Source organism: Symphalangus syndactylus, chromosome 14, assembly GCF_028878055.3.
Source record: "Symphalangus syndactylus isolate Jambi chromosome 14, NHGRI_mSymSyn1-v2.1_pri, whole genome shotgun sequence".
Classification (NCBI taxonomy): Eukaryota; Metazoa; Chordata; class Mammalia; order Primates; family Hylobatidae; genus Symphalangus; species Symphalangus syndactylus.
In genome coordinates, this window is record NC_072436.2 from 91,900,811 (window position 1) to 91,919,825 (window position 19,015).

General features: G+C 40.4%; 1 protein-coding gene across 3 annotated transcripts in view; it reads left to right on the forward strand.

Annotated features, from left to right (window-relative positions):
• FSHR (follicle stimulating hormone receptor) overlaps window positions 1-19,015 on the forward strand; it is a 199,876-nt gene that overhangs the window by 135,367 nt on the left and 45,494 nt on the right. For all 3 annotated transcript variants that reach the window (XM_055242919.2, XM_055242920.2, XM_055242921.2), the window contains exons 3-4: window positions 9,848-9,922; window positions 12,501-12,575. In XM_055242919.2, coding sequence (XP_055098894.1) covers window positions 9,848-9,922; window positions 12,501-12,575 — 150 coding nt within the window. The remainder of the gene's footprint in view (window positions 1-9,847; window positions 9,923-12,500; window positions 12,576-19,015) is intronic.

Below are 19,015 nucleotides of genomic sequence, written 5' to 3' on the forward strand. Positions count from 1 at the left end.
CACTGTGCCTGCTACACAGCAAACATCTAATAAAGGTTAATTATTATCAATGTCATCATCATTCCTGCAACCTTGAGTTACACAACTCAAACTTACAAGTGTCTCAAAGCTATGGCCACTTTACTGTCCCTGTCCCTTGTGTGTCAAAGGCTACTCCAACCTCGCACCTCACTTTCTTTTGCCTCTGCCAAAGGTGTCAGGTCACATCAAACCCAAACGACCTGATCAACATGCCTTTCCTTTCTCCTCTACACAGCATATCCACTCCCTTACTACCTACCAAACTCCTTGTCTTTCATCACTAGGAACTCAATAAATTCCTGTGTAAGAAAGAAATTGACTACCTTTTCTAGCTTCCAACCCTAATCTGACTCTTCCTCCAGAAAATCTTTGTCCTTCCTTCACTTTTTTTTTTTTTTTTTTTTTTTGGAGAAAGAGTCTCGCTCTGTCATCCAGGCTGGAGTGCAGTGGCGCAATCTCAGCTCACTGCAACCTCCGCCTCCTGGGCTCAAGTGATTCTCATGCCTCAGCCTCTCGAGCAGCTCAGACTATCGGCGTGTGCCACCAAACCTGGCTTGTTTTTGTATTTTTAGTAGAGATGGGGTTTCGCCATGTTGTCCAGGTTTGTCTGAAACTCCTGATGTCAAGTGATCGGCCCACCTCGGCCTCCCAAAGTGCTGGGATTAGAGGCGTGAGCCACTGTGCCCAGCCCTTCCTTCACATTTTATCATATTCTTTCAATTCCATTTGCTTTCCCAAATAATTATCCTATGCATGGCTCCCAAGCACAAGGACTAGCTTCACCCCTGTGTCCAGGTAGGGATAGACTCATAGGCCACCAGCTTCCACTTCACTATTTTCTCTACTCATCCCTTCATTCTTAGCCTTGCATATTATGTACATAAACTTAAATCTCTCCCAAATATTAAGTAAATAATTGGTACACTTTATTCATTTGAAAACAGATGACCTATGACCAACATCAAACCACTCCTGAGTCACCACACGACTGTTAAGAACTATTGGTCTGGTGGAAATTGCAAAGCTGACAATGATGGTGGGAAATAAAGGGAGGTTTGCAAGAAATACAGAAGAGAGTAACTGAGAGAGTTTAAGATCTGTTTGGACAAAAATGGTGGAGAGAAGTCAGAGATGGCCGCAGAATTTAAAACTTAGGTTAGTCCAGTGGGCCAGTAGGGATGTCAGACAGAGCCGTTGGCTGGAGTTGTGACTGGGAAGGGGAAGAGAGTTGGGAGAGGAAAAGAATCAAGCTGCTCTAGACTGATTGTCTGTGATGAGTTCACAAAACATGTACCCCTCAGGTTGTTGCAGACAAGGGATGCTGGTCTCAGAGGGAACCTCATTCTGATGATATATAATTCATCAGCAGAGAGGTCCTAACTGAGGGAATGAAGTGACCTCAGGGGGTCAACAGGAAAAGCTTGAGGGACACCAAGACAAGGGTTAAGAAATGGTGACATTTAGAGAGTGTGTTGGGGGACATATGGTGTATACGGAAAAATAACAAAATGCATTGAAGCCCCACTGTTTAGTCGGCTGTGTTGGGCACTGGGCACGCTTCCCACACGGTCCTCCACTTCTGTTGACTCTGCACTTGCAACTTTTCATGCATATGACTAACCTGCAGATGTTTGCAAGATAAGGGCAGTACTATTTGCCATCTTATATGCTTTATACTTGCACAGAAAATGTGCTAAAAGGTGCTTATTATATGAGCTGCTGCTTGGAACTTTGACTTATGTGTGCAATTGGGGAAATTACTTAACTTCTGTGTGCCATCCTCTTCTGTAAAAGGGGCTAAGGATGGCACTTAGCTCACAAGGTTGTTGTGAGGATTAAGCAACTTAATAAATGTGAAGCACAGAAAAATTGCTTGACATGTAAGTGCTTAATAAACGTTAGCTATAGGATGACTGTAATTTTTAGTCCCTTTCCTCATCTGCCGAGGGAAGCAAGGGAAATATATCAAATTTTAGATTACTTAAGGTTTAAATTAAGGTAAACCTAAAAATGAACACAATAGTTTGTTGTTGATGTATTTGAAAGCAAGTGCATTTAATTGAAATTTCTGAATTAGGCTGAGCCACTGAAGGTACTTTTATCTCCGTCTCATTTTGGGGATATCTGTAGGATGACTCTAGCGAAGACTTATCTTAATGAGAAGGAAGCAGATCTGGGAAGACAAGACAGTCTCAGGAATGTCAGGAAAGGATAGCACCACCGGCTGTCATCTGAGGAGGCGAAAGGAGCCTTTTGGAAACATCCTCACCACACCCTGACATGTCCCACCTTGAATTGACCTTCTCCTAAAAGGAAAAGCATGCTTTTCAGGTTATGATTTCAGTGGTGGAGACAATCCATGTTGAGGCATGTACATGCTCTACCTAATCTCCTTTATGCAGCCAGCGGACCAGATAACCAATCTCACTATAGGATTTAGAAAGGGGCTGGGGTTTGGAATAATAACATAGCCTGGTTTAAGAATTTAAATGATCCTATAGGTGAGGTTAAGGGAACAACCTGAATTTATGTAGGACCTTTGCGAGTTGAGTTTTCCCTCAGCACAGTGGTTGACTGTCACAAGATCTCCCAATTGCAGATGAATTTAGTCCTAAACTCCACAAAGAGAGGAAGGCAGGCTATCAGCAGGTATGTTGACATTAGAGTTTACCAGGTGACAAGCATTGTACTTTCACACATACCTTCTTATTTAATCCCTTTGACAACACTTTGAGGTAGTTATTATTCCCGTCTTATAGATGAGGACCTGAAGGTCAGAGAGACTCTCACAGTGGCCCACAGTTATTGAGCTAGGAGAAAATGGAAGCAGGACTCAAACTCAGGTCTCCACTTCATTGTAAAGTCTCTGGATCTAACGTTAAGGGAATTCTAAAGGAGGGTAGAAGTGTGTATTTTGAGAGCTTTATGAACTTTTCTGGAACATATTTTCAGGGGAATTTTCACCTGCCTTCTTACTCATGATATATATGTATTACACATATTATATTATATGCATATTACACTTCAATATCACAAGGTATACAACATATATTACATATACAATATGAATTACTATATGCACATACTCTATCTTGTTATATTGAAAAGCAATATACCAAAAGTTTTATTTTTTCTAGTAACTAAAATGTACCCCATCAAATACAGATAGCACCAGTTAAGGAAAGCCTAGAATACTAGTCTCGCTGAGTTAGGGATGATTGATGAAACCCAGGATCCATTTTATTCATCTTTAGATTCCCAGCACTGATCCCAGTGCCTGAAACACAGAAGCCTCTTAATCAAAATTCGTTGAACATTTGTTGAATTAGTTCTCCACTCTCTTAAAGATTCACTCCAAGTTTTCTGCTAAGAAGCTTCCCTCCTGTGCGAATACACAATTTGATTTGCAAATACTCTGTTTACTGCAAGTTTTCAGGAACATGGCTTTATTGTACAAAAGCAAAGGTGGAAAATCTTTTATAAACTTTCAAAGGTAATTCATTCATTCAGCAAACATTTGACTGGGAGCAGGAGTATTAAGATAAAGGGCAATGTCACTGTCCTCCAGCAGTTCTTAGTCTAGTGAGGGAAACAAAGCAGAATGCAAACCCAATGCAATATGCAAGGGGCAGTAATAGAGGGTCTATGGAAATCCTTTACCACTGGGGACTCAGGGAAGGAAAACAGTCAACTGAATTTAGTGTGAGCTTATTAAAAAAAAAAATTTGGTTCATTGACTCTTGCAAATATTTTAATGCAATTGAATCTCTTAATTTACTGAGTTAGGGAGAAATATTTTGGATATATTGGAGAAAAATACTCTGTGAAGAGAGAGGCAGGGGAGGAGGGAAAAGATGGGAAAGACCCAGAGGGGGACTATATCTCCTCTATCAGAAAGTGAAAAAGAAGTTTCTGTGAGTTTTTGATTTCTTATTCTTTTATTTTTATTTTTTATTTTATTCATTTCAGGGATATATTATTTACTCACCAAAATCTGGAGTTTAGGCACAGTCTGGGCTCACTGCAAACTCCTCCTCCCAGGTTCAAGTGATTCTCCTGCCTCAACCTCCTGAGTAGCTGGGATCACGGCATGAACTAGCACGCCTGACTAATTTTGTATTTTTAGTAGAGATGGGGTTTCACCATGTTGGTCAGGCTGGTCTCAAACTCCTGACCTCAGGTGATCCACCCGTCTCAGCCTCCCAAAGTACTGGGATTACAGGCATAAGCCACTGCACCCGGCCCTTATTTTCTTTCTTTTTAAATTTTACTTTAAATTCTGGGATACATGATGTGCAGAACGTGCAGGTTTATTACATAGGTATACATGTGCCATCCTGTTCTCCAATTCATGTCATCGAAATCCTAGTGAGGCCTTTTAACTACCGGTCACAGCTCTTCAGTTCTTTGTATCCAATAAACCAGTAACAACTCTACTCGGAATAAAACAGTTGAGCACTTGTCAAATGAGTATCAGCTGCAAAGGTGAACAAATTAATATGACTCTGTAAGAGGTTGAAACTTTATGCTGGAGCAGACCAAATTCTATATGCTCATTCGCTCCCTAAAGTCCCCAATACTGGAAAACACCCTACCCCAACTGTCCATCAAATGTACTTGTATATTTGAAGGAAAGGAATTTGATAATGGCTCTGAAACCCACACCAGAGAGAATGCCTTGATAACCCCCAGTACCTCATGCAAGCACATGTCCCTATTCTTCATACAAACATGGAATCTCATGTACAGAAGCGGCCTTAAAAGTCATCTTCCTAGTTCTAGATCCCTGAGGAATCGCCACACTGACTTCCACAATGGTTGAACTAGCTTACAGTCCCACCAACAGTGTAAAAGTGTTCCTATTTCTCCACATCCTCTCCAGCACCTGTTGTTTCCTGATTTTTTAATGATGGCCATTCTAACTGGTGTGAGATGGTATCTCACTGTGGTTTTGATTTGCATTTCTCTGATGGCCAGTGATGAGGAGCATTTCTTCATGTGTTTTTTGGCTGCATAAATGTCTTCTTTTGAGAAGTGTCTGTTCATGTCCTCTGCCCACTTTTTGATGGGGTTGTTTGTTTTTTTCTTGTAAATTTGTTTGAGTTCATTGTAGATTCTGGATATTAGCCCTTTGTCAGATGAGTAGGTTGCAAAAATTTTCTCCCATTGTGTAGGTTGCCTGTTCACTCTGATGATAGTTTCTTTTGCTGTGCAGAAGCTCTTTAGTTTAATGAGATCCCATTTGTCGATTTTGGCTTTTGTTGCCATTGCTTTTGGTGTTTTAGACATGAAGTCCTTGCCCACGCCTATGTCCTGAATGGTATTGCCTAGGTTTTCTTGTAGGATTTTAATGGTTTTAGGTCTAACATATAAGTCTTTAATCCATCTTGAATTAATTTTTGTATAAGGTGTAAGGAAGGGATCCAGTTGCAGCTTTCTACATATGGCTAGCCAGTTTTCCCAGCACCATTTATTAAATAGGGAATCCTTTCCCCATTTCTTGTTTTTGTCAGGTTTGTCAAAGATCAGATAGTTGTAGCTATGCGGCATCATTTCTGAGGGCTCTGTTCTGTTCCATTGATCTATGTCTCTGTTGTGGTACCAGTACCATGCTGTTTTGGTTACTGTAGCCTTGTAGTATAGTTTAAAGTCAGGTAGCGTGATGCCTTTGACCCAGCCATCCCATTACTGGGTATATACCCAAAGGACTATAAATCATGCTGCTATAAAGACACATGCACACGTATGTTTATTGCGGCACTATTCACAATAGCAAAGAGTTGGAACCAACCCAAATGTCCAACAACGATAGACTGGATTAAGAAAATGTGGCACATATACACCATGGAATACTATGCAGCCATAAAAAATGATGAGTTCGTGTCCTTTGTAGGGACATGGATGAAACTGGAAAACATCATTCTCAGTAAACTATCGCAAGGACAAAAAACCAAACACCGCATGTTCTCACTCATAGGTGGGAATTGAACAATGAGAACTCATGGACACAGGAAGGGGAACATCACGCTCCGGGGACTGTTGTGGGGTGGGGGGAGGGGGGAGGGACAGCATTAGGAGATACACCTAATGCTAAATGACGAGTTAATGGGTGCAGGAAATCAACATGGCACATGGATACATATGTAACAAACCTGCACATTGTGCACATGTACCCTAAAACCCTAAAGTATAATAAAAAAAAAAATATATATATACACATACATTAAAAAAAAAAAAAAAAAAAGTCATCTTCCCTAATCCCTAGTCAGATACTCAGTGAACCCCTACAGTCACCAGTCCTCTCTCCTGTTTTATTTTCTATGGGTGTTTTGTCAATTCAAGGACCTCATCTGATAGCCAGAGAAGGCCTAGGGAGAGAGCTGTGACCCAGAGAGGCACAGATAAAGGTACCCAGATACTATTTGGTCAGCAGACCAAATATTTGTGTGTGTCACTTGCATGTTATACTCTGTATTAGTAAAATTCCCTGGAACAAAACCCTAAGTCATAGACAAGCTAGGCTGGGCTGTCACCTGCTGGACTTAGACATGTTGCCTACAGAAAAGGGGGTGAAAGAAGGCCACAAACTTCATCTCCTTCAGTTTAGCAGATGATATTCATAGGCCTGAAGATTTCTTTTCCTTAGTCTACCCTTTGATCCATTCATTCATCCAGTAATCATTTATTGAGCACTAACTACATATCAACTTATCACTAGATGCTAGAGATACAAAAACAGATGAATTAGACAATGACCAAAAAAAGCAATGACAAAACATGGTGGTGATTGCTTTAACTGAGAAATGAAAAAGATCTTGTGAGAAGCTAGACAATAGGAAAACTTAAATGCTGGTAGAGTAAAGGAGGGCTTTTCAGAGGGAATGCAGATTTTTCTAAACCAACTACTTCATTCTCCTGGAGCTCCTCTATCACACTCTGCATATCCACCTATGAATATGTACATTGGGGCAAAAACTCTGGTAGCATATTATTACTATTTCCCTAAAGAACCTTGCAATACAAAGTATGACCAGCACCTGGGCTATTAGAAATGCAGGAACTCAGGCCCCACTCAAGAACTTCCCAATGAGAATCTGCATTCTAAAAAGATCTCCAGCTGATTCTCATGTGTGTTAACCTTTGGGAAGCACTGTCCTAGAAGATGAGGAAAGGAGAGACTCATCTCTGAAAATTGTCTTCTACAGAGCTTCTGTACTTGAGGATGAAGGCTCCTTGCACCGTTCTGGAAAAGACTTGACAAACGATCTCAATGTATCCCCTTATTTTACAACAAAGAATCCAAGGCCCAGAGGGGTGCTCAATATGGCACGGGAGGCAGGGAGGGTAGAAGAAAGTGTGTGAGCCCTTCTGTCAGCCACAGTTGGTCCCTCATACAGGTGGGGCCATTTATTAATGTGGAGACCAAAATACCAACCTCACACGCATGTCAAAAGGATTACAGAGTATGTAGGTAAAGCGGCTGATAAACAGTAAACACCCAATAAATTATAATAGTAATAACTAGAGACAGAATTGGGTTAGATCGGAATAAGATGTCTAAATTTCTCAGTGAAGGACTTTTCCATGACTGTACCCTGTTCACCTGCCCCTAACCCTCATCTGGCCAAAGGCATCCCCCTACCCAACCCTAACACCTGGTACTGTCTTTGAAGTTGAGACCGTCAAATATGGACTACTTTCTGAAATCACTAATCTATAAGTGTTTCTTTACTTTGTTCGTTCTAATAATTTCTAATTTCTTTTTGAAAAACAAATCCAGATAAGGAAATTCTCAATATGTGAATTTCGGCAAGGACATATGTCTCTACGAGTGGTGACCAAATGTACTGCTAACTGCTAGTGAACCTGGAAATAGCTTTTGGAGGAGATGGCCTTATTTGCATTTGAGTCCTTCCTGTTAGCTAGCCTTTTCCTGCATGCCTTATTCTCTACCTGTGCCATTCTTTCACTCTACTGCATTCAGATGAAGGTCTTCTTCTTCCATCCCTTTCCCCTCCTTCTCAATTCTGTACCTCTCAGAACTCCCTGTACTTACAGGATAAAGAGTGAAATAATAAATGGCCAGTAGCCAGCATGATGTTCATTCTCTCTATCTCTCTTTCTTTCTGTCTCTCTCTTTCTCTCTCTCTCTATATATATATATATTTAGAAAAACACATACCCCACCCTTATTTATGTTCAACTGTGCAAATGATGAGGACTTTAATTTACCAAATAAATCATGAAAGATGTTATTATGGAATAAGAGGAGCTCTTCTCACAAAATGTCTCCTCATTCACGGGGGCTTCTGAGAAATGGCCCTGCCACCACTGGGTTAACAAGCCACAGATGTCACCAGCCCCCGGTCACAGATGCACCAGCAGACTGCTGCTGCTCACAGTCACACTTCCCCTCCCCCATGGGCCTTCTTTTTTCCTCCCCTCCAGGCCTTTCTCTTGATCAAGAGCCTTTCTAGAACTCTTCCACTAAATCCTAGGCCAGCAGACAGCACTTCTACCTCAGCCAATTTGAATGCATGCTGCCTGTGAGATTTACTGAGACACTCTCAGCTGCCGCATTAAAGCTTCATAAGAGTCTTCCTCAGGAGGCCTCATAATAGCGCGTTTCATCCGTGAGACACTCTATAAATATTAACTGATTAAGCTGCCCTCTCTCCTCACAACCTCTGGGCTTCTGCCTAGTGGACTTCATTCTCTTCTGCCCTCAAATTACTCCGGGAGAAAAAAGACGCTGAGACCTGAGGAATCTTTTCTGTGTATTCTAGGCCAAGACATCATTAATGGCAATGGCCTTGCAACAACCTCCACCTCTAGGTAATGGCATGGAGTGGAAAGGGATTTAAATCTGTTTATTTTATTATTTTTCTTAATTTTTAAGTTCCAGGGTGCATGTGCAGGATGTGCAGGTTTGTTACCTAGGTAAATGTGTGTCATGGTGGTTTGCTGCACCTATCAACCCATCACCTAGGTATTAAGCCCAGCATGCATTAGCTATTTTTCCTAATGCTCTCCCTCCCTGAATCCTACCCCCAACAGGCCCCAGTGTGTGTTGTTCCCCTCCCTGTGTTCATGTGTTCTCATTGTTCAGCTCCCACTTATAAGTGAGAATATGTGGTGTTTGGCTTTCTGTTCCTACGTTAGACATTAATGGGGCCAACAAACATGTTTTTTTTAAAAGAGACTGGATTGAGGTTCTCATCTCCCAAAGCCAGATTAGCAGAGAGAAAACAACTCCACGATCTAGGGAAGTGTCACTGAACTACAGCCAATGGGTCAAATCCAGCCTGACACCTGTTTTTATGAATAAAGTTTTATTGGAACACAGTCAAGCTAATTCACTCATGTGTTACCTTTGGTTACATTTGGGCTACAATGTCAATTGAGCAGTTGTGATAGAGACCAAATACCACAGCAAGAGCAAAAAAATATTTACTATCTAGCCCTGTTAAAAAAAAAAAAGTTTACTGACCCATGGTCTAGGGAACTTAAATTTTGTTCTCATCCTGTATATTCCCTAAATATCTTTAAGCAAATCTCTTCCTTCCTGGACCTCACTTTCTACATCTATAGACTGGATAATCTCCAAGGTGAGCCACAGTCTTTGACGTATTCTCCTCTTGTTCTGTAAGTGTTAGCCTCTAGTATGTTAGTTTTGTCTCATTACTACAGCTGACTTCTTTGATGGCAGGAAAGGGGTTTTGAGTGTCTTGTGAATCCTCCCGGACACAAGGCTCTATGCTGAGCCCTAAAAATGTTCAAGAAGTGTAACTGAACTGGCTTGACTTATATATTTTTTTCTCCACAGAGAGATCTCTCAGAATGACGTCTTGGAGGTAATAGAGGCAGATGTGTTCTCCAACCTTCCCAAATTACATGAAATGTAAGCAAGAAGCTTGGGGGATTTGCTCATGGCCATTCTTGAAAAAACCCTTAAAGTTCTTCTATATTCCTGGGAGGCCCTGGCTCTGCCATGGCCTCAGATCCCTAAATTGTCATTACAAGATGTCAAAATCACCCTAAAAGGCACTGTAATATGTCTCTATCTGGTGATCCAGGCACCAGCTCAGAGCCTAGTCTCATTCTGTTGCCTGCCTGTCATAATTTTTTGCGTCATAGACCCAAGAACTTTGCCCAGTGACTATGTGCAAGCACCTCTGTGTCATCCTTCCATTCAGAGTTGTTCCAGTCAAAGCCCAAAATAAGTCCCACACGATGTAGTTGAAGTTGATTAGTCCTGGTCTGACTACTGGCCTATGCCATATATTCACCATGAATATATGAATATATCTTGGCCAAGATAGATAACTATCTGAGACTTAGTTTTCTCATCTGTATAACTGGAATAATAAAATTACATATGCCATAGGATTACCGTGATGAATAAAGGAGATAAATGTCAATTAAATCTAGCATATTGACTGGCCTAGAGTGTGTATGTTATAATGATCCTTGGTTCCTCTACTACTGCAGCCAAATTTACTTTCTCTTGTTGATGTTCCAGTTTTACATAATAGTGCTGCTCACACAGATCCACTTCTGTTTCATACCAGTTTATTATTACTATAAATTATTTCACAGAATCATAGAATGTCAAAGCCAGAAGAGACTTTAGAGACTGGTCAACAATTTTTCAAAGTATATTCTGTGTATCACTAAAAACTCAGGGACTTATCAGGTATTTTTAAAAAAGGAAAAGATTTATTGGTCAAATAAGATTAGGAAATATTAGGTAAATAAAATTAGATAGGTTTGCTTATTATAGGAAAACTTTTCAGAGTCTATAATACGCTAATATGCATTTAGAATCTCCAAGAAGGATATTGTGTGTTTGTCAACTAACGTCATTGGAAAGTTTTCTTTAGAGATTGTTGATTACCATCTCACAAAATTCCCATGGAACACATTTAAGAAAGCCAATGAACTACCTCCTAATTTTACAGAAGAAGGAGGAAAGGCACAGAGAAGTTGTAAGGCTTATCTAAGGTCATCTGCCCAAATCCACACGCAAATAAGAACTTGAACATTAATCTTTTGACTCTTTTGTATCTTTTTAACAAGGACGAATTTTGTTTTCAGCATTTGCCAAGTATCAGTAGGGAACAAATACACACACACACACACGCGCGTGCGTGTGTGTGAATTTCTTTAGGAATGACACTCAGTCTGTTCATTTGGCAATCCCCCTCTCGTGTGTGTGAATTTCTTTAGGAATGACACTCAGTCTGTTCATTTGGCAATCCCCCTCTCCCTTTTACTTCCTTCTACCCACTCTGCCTCCTACCTTCATTTTTCCTCATTGCCTCTGCACTCTGCAACTGATGTTCACCCTCCCTCTCCCCATTACTTTCATGCTTCTTCCTTTCTTCTCTTTCTGCTTGGTCTAGTTGGGAAGAACCCACAGACATTATCAGAGAAATGAACCAAAGGGCATCCAGCCCTCTGGGCAAGGTCAAGCAGGCATTCCTTGATACATTTCAACGGACAGTGAAGGTAGTGGTTTGGGTCTTTCATCTCTTCCTTGCATGAAGAGGTGCTCACCTCCATGTAGCACTGACTGTACTTAAAATGATTAATTGCCTGGTACTTAGATCTGGGTAGCTACAGGTTACAGCAACATAAAAGCTAATGAAACAGGGAGGAACTAATTAACAGAGAGCATCTCTACAAATACACATCGATCCAGCAAGACAAGGAAAGGGCAGGCTCTCTGTGTTGGAATCCAAATGTGAACATGCTCACTTCCAGACTGTTGATCAAGATACAGCACAAGCCAACATAGGGCAGAAGTCACCCCTTTCCATGAGCTCTGAGTGAGTAGCCTCAGTCTACTGCACAAAGGGAATCAATGGCCATTCCCAGCTACTGTATGCTTGGATTTCATGCTTAAAAGCAAAAAGGTATCGATTGTTTTTCTCCCAACTTTCTTTTTCTTTGCCATTTCACTCTCTTTTCCTCTAATATCTTTTTGCCCCTCACTTTTTCCTTCCTTCTTTTCACCTCTTTTCCATTTTTCATTGCTCTTTTTCATTACTTTCATTCCTTTTTCTCTTGCCTCCCGACCAGACAAACACTCATTTCACCATATTAGTCTCATTCCTAACCTCTTAGCCTCCTCCAACCCTGGGATATTCTTACTGGTTAAAGATGCAGCTCTGCTCAGGGTGATGAGAACTCACCCAGCCAATGCTCTGTTTGCCTCCAGTGGACAGGGCCCAGGTAATGAAAATGAAACAGCAGGGAGACAGGGTTAATATTTAGTTTTCACAGCTTAGTGTAGTAAAAGGCACTGCATGCTCCCTCAATATTTATTGAAATGATGGATAGATGGATGGATGGATGAATAGATAGGTGGATGAGTGGATGGGATGAATGATTTATTATGTACTCTGTAAAATGTGAAAAATACAAAAGCATTCCTTACCATCAAGATCACTAGCACGTTTTTTCTTCTTTTACAGTAGAATTGAAAAGGCCAACAACCTGCTTTACATCAACGCTGAGGCCTTCCAGAACCTTCCCAACCTTCAATATCTGTAAGAACTCATGTAGTTTGGTACCCCCACTGTGATTAAATAGTGCAAGCCTATTTTGCTAAAAGGACCACTTGATACTCTGGGGAGCAATTACTTTTGATCAAGGATGGTGGTGGGGGGCAGAAGTGGAGGTGGAGAGATACTTGGTGATGGATTTTAGTTTAATGAGCAAATTCTACTAACATAATTGTATCTTGTTTTCATTTGCAAAAACAGACATAAGAAATGCCATTTGCATTAATGGGACTGTCACATGGACCTCTTACAGAACTCGGTCATAATTTAGTGTTAATGAGATGCAGCCAAAATGTCTGCTAGCATTTAGCTTGTGACCTTGACTTCAAAGCCATTGTCTCTCTTGTTCTGCATATATGCATTTTTCCCTTGATAAATTACAGCATTTTATTTTGTTTATTTTGTATGTTTTGGTTAATAACACACATGGTATTTTATCAGCAGAGATTCCTAGTGTTTCAGCTCTATTCTTTGGGCCTGCCCCTATCAGCAAAAGCACTGCATCCTCCACTCAAATGGCTTTCAGATTAGCTGAGGGCTTGACAGAGCCATGAGTGTTATAATGGGACCCCACAAAATAACAGATAAGAATTTGGTCTCTGGAGTTAAATTTTCTGGGTTCATTTACCAGCTGCTGATCATAGGTATGGACTTAACCTCGCATATTGTTTCCTCATCAAGAGAATGGAAATAATAATCCTTGCATATCTGTTATCTATTAGCATCATAATCATACATAACCAACCATTACCCAAAGATAGAGGCTTAAAGCAACAACTATTTGTCGTTTTTTATCTGTCTGTGAGTTGATTAGTGGAATGGTTCTGCCGATCTGGACTAGGTCTGCCTGACCTCAGCTAAGTTCATTTATACATCTATTGTTAATTGGCAGGTCAACTGGAGGTTGGCCACTCTGGATGGCCTCAATTGGGATGACTCAGCCCTCCTCCAAGAGGCACTCATTTCTAGCAGGGTAGCATAGTAGGCTTGTTTTCATGGTAATCCCAGGGTTTTAAGACAGACAGCTGAAGATTACAAGCATCTTAAGGCCAAGATCCTGAACTAGCACACTATCTCTTCTGACGCATTCTATTAACCAAAATAATTCACTGAATCATCCAGATTCAAAAGGTGAAGATGCTACTTCTTGATGGGAAAAGCTGCAAAGTCACAACATAAGGGATTGGGAAGGACACAGAATTGAAGCCACTTTTGCAATCAGTTTAAAGTATTTAAACATTTTTGTACTGCGCCTCTGAGAGTAGATGCTCAGTAAATATTGGCTATTAATGATATTATGATTCTGTGCCTAAATTTTCATTCATAAGAACTGGACTTAACAGGTATAATAAGAAACACTGGGCTATCATGTGCCTTAGCTCTCTGAATGAGAACTGAGGGAATAAAAGACTTAATAGAAGACAGTCCATATGATCTGGAACTTCTGCTCTCTGACAGGTACCCCAGAAAGGGTCTGAAAAAGAAACAAGGTCATCTGCTTCTAAGTTACTGTCAGACGTAGGCTGGCTTCATGGGCACACAAGTGCAGTTGTATAGGGCTTTGCGCTCAGGAGGGCCCCCACACTCAGAGGACTACTGGGTTTCATTCTCTGCTGTTACCATCTTGAAATGCTTAAACAAGAGGCTCTGCATTTTCATTTACACTGCATCCCACAAATTATGTAGCCAGTCCTGCTTAGAGGTTAGGGTTATGAGCTCTTCTACTTTCAGGCTTGGGAGTCTTGATCGCTAAGTTGATCATGTTCCTTAGGGACAGAATCTTTGCTATGCTCTCTGCAGAGGCTAACATGCCTAGGCACATAGCAGCAGAGGAAATATGTGATAACAGAAAAAGCATGAACCTCAGAATCAGAAAATCTAGGGCTTCATCCTGACTCCATCATTCAATAGTTGAGAAATCTTGGGCCAATCACTGGACTTCTGAGAGACGCACATGGCTTATGTGAGCCTCAAACAAGACTTAGATATGAAAATATTTTGTCAAATACAAAGTGCTCAAAAACATTAATAAATGTATTTGTAGGATAATTATTTCTGGTCAAATACTCAAAGTCTACCAGCCCATCCTCAGGAAAATTCTAGTAAGTTGTTGAATAATTATACTGCCGACTTGGCATGGGTTCAAAAAGAGGAAGTTGGAGCATGCCTTTGCATTTAAATGAACAGAATGGAAAAGAAACTATATATGAAAAACTATGAATTCAGAAGGACTGGAATCCAAATAGAACATTGATATTTATTAGCTAGCTGGTTAATTACTTTCTCTAAACCTCAGTTTGCTTATCTATAGAGTGGCTGTAAAAACCAAATAAGATTATGCCTTTAATAAAAAAACACTTTGCAAATTGTTTTTATATAAAAACTATAAAGAACTGTAGAAATATAAAATTATTAGTGCCTGTTACCCAGTTAGTTTCCTTCATTCTTTCTTCCTTTCTCCCAACTCCATCTCTCCAACCCAGATCCTTCTCTTCCTTTGTTTTGGAAAATGCCAAAGTGGAATATGGGGATCATAGAGCCTTCAGTGACAGAACAAATGCTCTCTAGGACATGGAGAGGCATCCCCAGAGACACTTTACTTTCATTCATAAACTATCACACATGGCTAATGCAAAGCACTCCTACCAAGGACAAACCCAAGAAGAAAACCAGCCTTTCACATAGATATCCCTAGCCCATGATAATAATAGCATATCTGAGAATGGTGGATTGGAAACAGGTAAATGAGAAATGAGGAATCATTGCAAAATTTGAAACCAAAGGATTCAGAATTTGACCTCATTATTGGCCCACATCTTGCAGCCAGCACCATTTGTTCTTATTAATGAGGACCCCCTTGGCCCTTCCCTTAGGAGATGAGGGCAGGGGAGATACTTGAACTTGTAAGGATGTGGGCATGGAAAGCAAAGCTCCAGACAGAGGCCTTCCTCTGAGAGGGAGAACAGAGGAAACAAAGCTATGCCTTTGCCTCTGAAAAAGGCTGAAATCTGTGCCATCTGCCACTAAGTCCTTCCTCCTCTTTGTGTCTTTTTGTCTCACTTTGGGGTGTTGAGTAGTCCTCAGTCCTGTATCAAGTTCACACAAAGCCGGAGGTGAACAATTCCAGCCACATCTTTTTCTGAGAGAAGATTATTGTTCTCAGGGCATTTTAAACCTGCTCTCAAAGGAAAGAAAAGCACAAGAAAGGATTTGGAAGGGATTATGTCACTGTCGAGGGATTCTCCTTGATTGCTCTGAAAAATAACATATCGTTTTCTTAGCCAGTTTGGGCTGCTCTAACAGACTACCGTAGCTTGTGTAGCTTAAACAATAAACATTTGTTTCTCATGGTCCTGGAGGCTGGAAGCCCAAGATCAGGATGCCAGCTGGCCAGTTCTTGGTAAGGGCCCTCTTCCTGGTTTACAGACAGCCATCTTCCCATTGTATCCTCACATGGCCTTACCTTGGTGCATATACACAGAGAGAAAGAGAGATCCCATGTCTCTTCCTCTCTTTGTAAGGGCATTCATCCTATCTTGAGGGTCTTGCCCTGATGATCTTATCTATCTCTAATTACCTTCCAGAGGCTCCACCCTTAAATATCATCACATTGAGGGTTAGGTTCCAACATATAAATCTGGGGAGGACACAAACGTTCAATTCATTGCAGTTATATAATTCTACATTGTACAAAATGTTTGCACATCCACTGCTATGTAGATCTCCCATTAGGGAGTTGAGACTAAGAGTTGTCTATCTTAAGGCTTTGACTTATTGCCCAGGGTGGACCTTTCCCAGCTGTGTACTCCTCCTCAGTGTATGGCAACTCTGCCCTCCAAAGGCACTTCTACCTACAATAAATAAATAAATTTTATATATATATATGTGTATATATATATATATATGTGTGTGTATATATATATGTGTGTATATATATATGTGTGTATATATATATGTGTATATATATGTGTATATATATGTGTATACATGTGTATATATATGTGTATATATGTATATATATATATATATATATATATATATATATATATATATATATTCAGGGCTAAGACTCTAGCTCTTTGAAATATTTTCCAAACTGCTAAGAGGGATCACCTAAACTCATAGGTGGTCCTCTAAATCTGAAAGATTTTGTCAGGGAAACAAAACCCAATTAAGCTTCCACCTCACACTAGTTAGCTTGGGCTACCATAACAAAATACCATACGCTGAATAAATGAAACAACAGAAATTTATTTCTGACAGTTCTAGAGGCTGGGAAGTCCAAGAGGTACTGGCCAATTTGGTTCCTGGCTTGCAGACAGCTGCCTTCTCCCTGTGTCCTCAAATAGTACCAAGAGTGAGACTGAGAAAGTGGGGGTGGGGGGGGGAGATAGAGAGAGAGAAAGGGAGAGAGAGGTGGAGAGAAAGGAGAAAGAGAGACTTGAGTGAGCAAGAGTGAGTTTCTGGTGTCTTATCTTATATAATGACAATAATCCTAACAGGTTTAGGGCCCTACACTTACGACCTCATTTAACCTTAATTACCTACCAGAAGTTCTATTTCTAAATACAGTTACAGTGGGGATTAGAGTTTTAACAATTGAGTTTTGAGAGGACACAGTTCATTCCATAGCATATCTTCCATGCTTATTTTCATCTGAGCAGGAATCCTAACAGCTTCATGATCCAGCAGCCATGTAGAGGTAGATGGCAACGATTTCAGATATTCTTTGGGATGACGAACTACTTGCTTCAAGACAAAGAAAAAACACAAAATGGATGAAGGAATTCAGTGGGGACCAGTAGGATTGAGTTGTTGGTTTTGTTTCATTTTGCTTTTTTCTTAAGCCAGGATAAATGTTAATCATCACAGCCACTGAAGCAGGAGATTACAAGGGGTAGGGGTGAGTTGCTATTTGACTTGAACGTCCTAATTGCTGCACACGTGTACTTAAAAATGTTGTTCTGAAGTTCTCCCTGTTGTTGCCATTTCATGCTGCTCATTTGATGCCACAGAATTCAAGACAACTAGAAATCAGTGCTCTTCATCAATGCCTTCATGCTTCACTGAGGAACCTTAAGTGGTTAGGAAGAAAACTCATGCATAAAGAAATGTTCCTAACTTGAAGAATATGCATCAAAGGATTCATCTGGATGGATTTTTTTAAGTCAATATTGTATTTACAGGCAATATTTCTTTCTTTACTGCCCCGCCTTCCTGGAGCTGACCTTTTGTGTGTGAAAGATTATCTATTGATCTGTAAATAAGGTTTACACAATATTTTCTTGCCTTTGCATCCTGTCAAAGTAATTCTCAGGCAGCTGGATGTTTCTCTTTGCCGCTCAATAAACCATAATTCCATTTTAGCAAACCTTTCACACAGTGCTGTAAGCCCCACCCCCATGCCCCACTGACAACCATCTTCCACTCAGATGTGGGCCTGTTAGACCTCCTTACGATGCCTGTTAATGGCTTCACGACATCTGCTTTCTTCAGGTGGGAAGAATTCCAGGAGATTCTTCACTGGGACTCCCCTCAGCAATCCAGGCTGTTTCTTTCCCAACCTCAGCTAAGTCCCTCTCTCTCTTTTCTGTGTTTGTCCCTTAAATTTAATTTAGTAGGAGTATTAAAAGTAGCTTCTCTGGTTATAAAAGCTGAACTGCTTTTGGAAGTAGCACGGCAAAGGGACAGAGGGCAGGGAGTCAAGAGGCAGCTCAGAGTAGCAAGGAAGCACAAAGAATCCAGTGCCACCTGTCTGGACACAGGTCTCAGCTCCTTCCCTTATTAGCTGCATAAGCTTGTATAATTGGCATAACTTTGCTTTCTGAAAAGTAGGAATCTTAACATTGCCTGCATCACCGAGTTGTGTTCATTGAGTTAAAACAAATGTTTAGACAAATGATTGACATTTAGAAAATTCACAACAAATGTTATCGATTCTTATTAAATTCCTGACCCTGCCATTTACTAGTTAAGGGTGCCCATGCAAGAGATTTCATCTCTTTGTATCTCAGCTCTCTCCTCTGCTTAAAAAAAAAAGGAAAAGATAAAATTGCAATAATTCCTACCTTTTAAGACCATTGTAGGATTAAATAAGATACTGATTGTAAACCTTCTGGTATATTATCCAGTCACAATAAATGTTTCTGATTTGATGATGATCATGATGATGGTGCTGATGGTAGTGATGATGTCCCTTTTCCTTTCCATTATTCCTAAGGTTTTGAAGTCCTCTTTAACTGCTTCTTTAGGACATCTACCACTCAGCATTCTATCATGGAAATACATCATTCATGTTTCTCAAAAGACAAAAGGAGCCTTCTTACAGAACCCCTGACATATCCAAAAAGGTCCTTCCAACAAGCAAAACTACATTATCCTGCACAATTCTAAAAGTTCTTAACCCTGCCTTTTATGTTTATTTT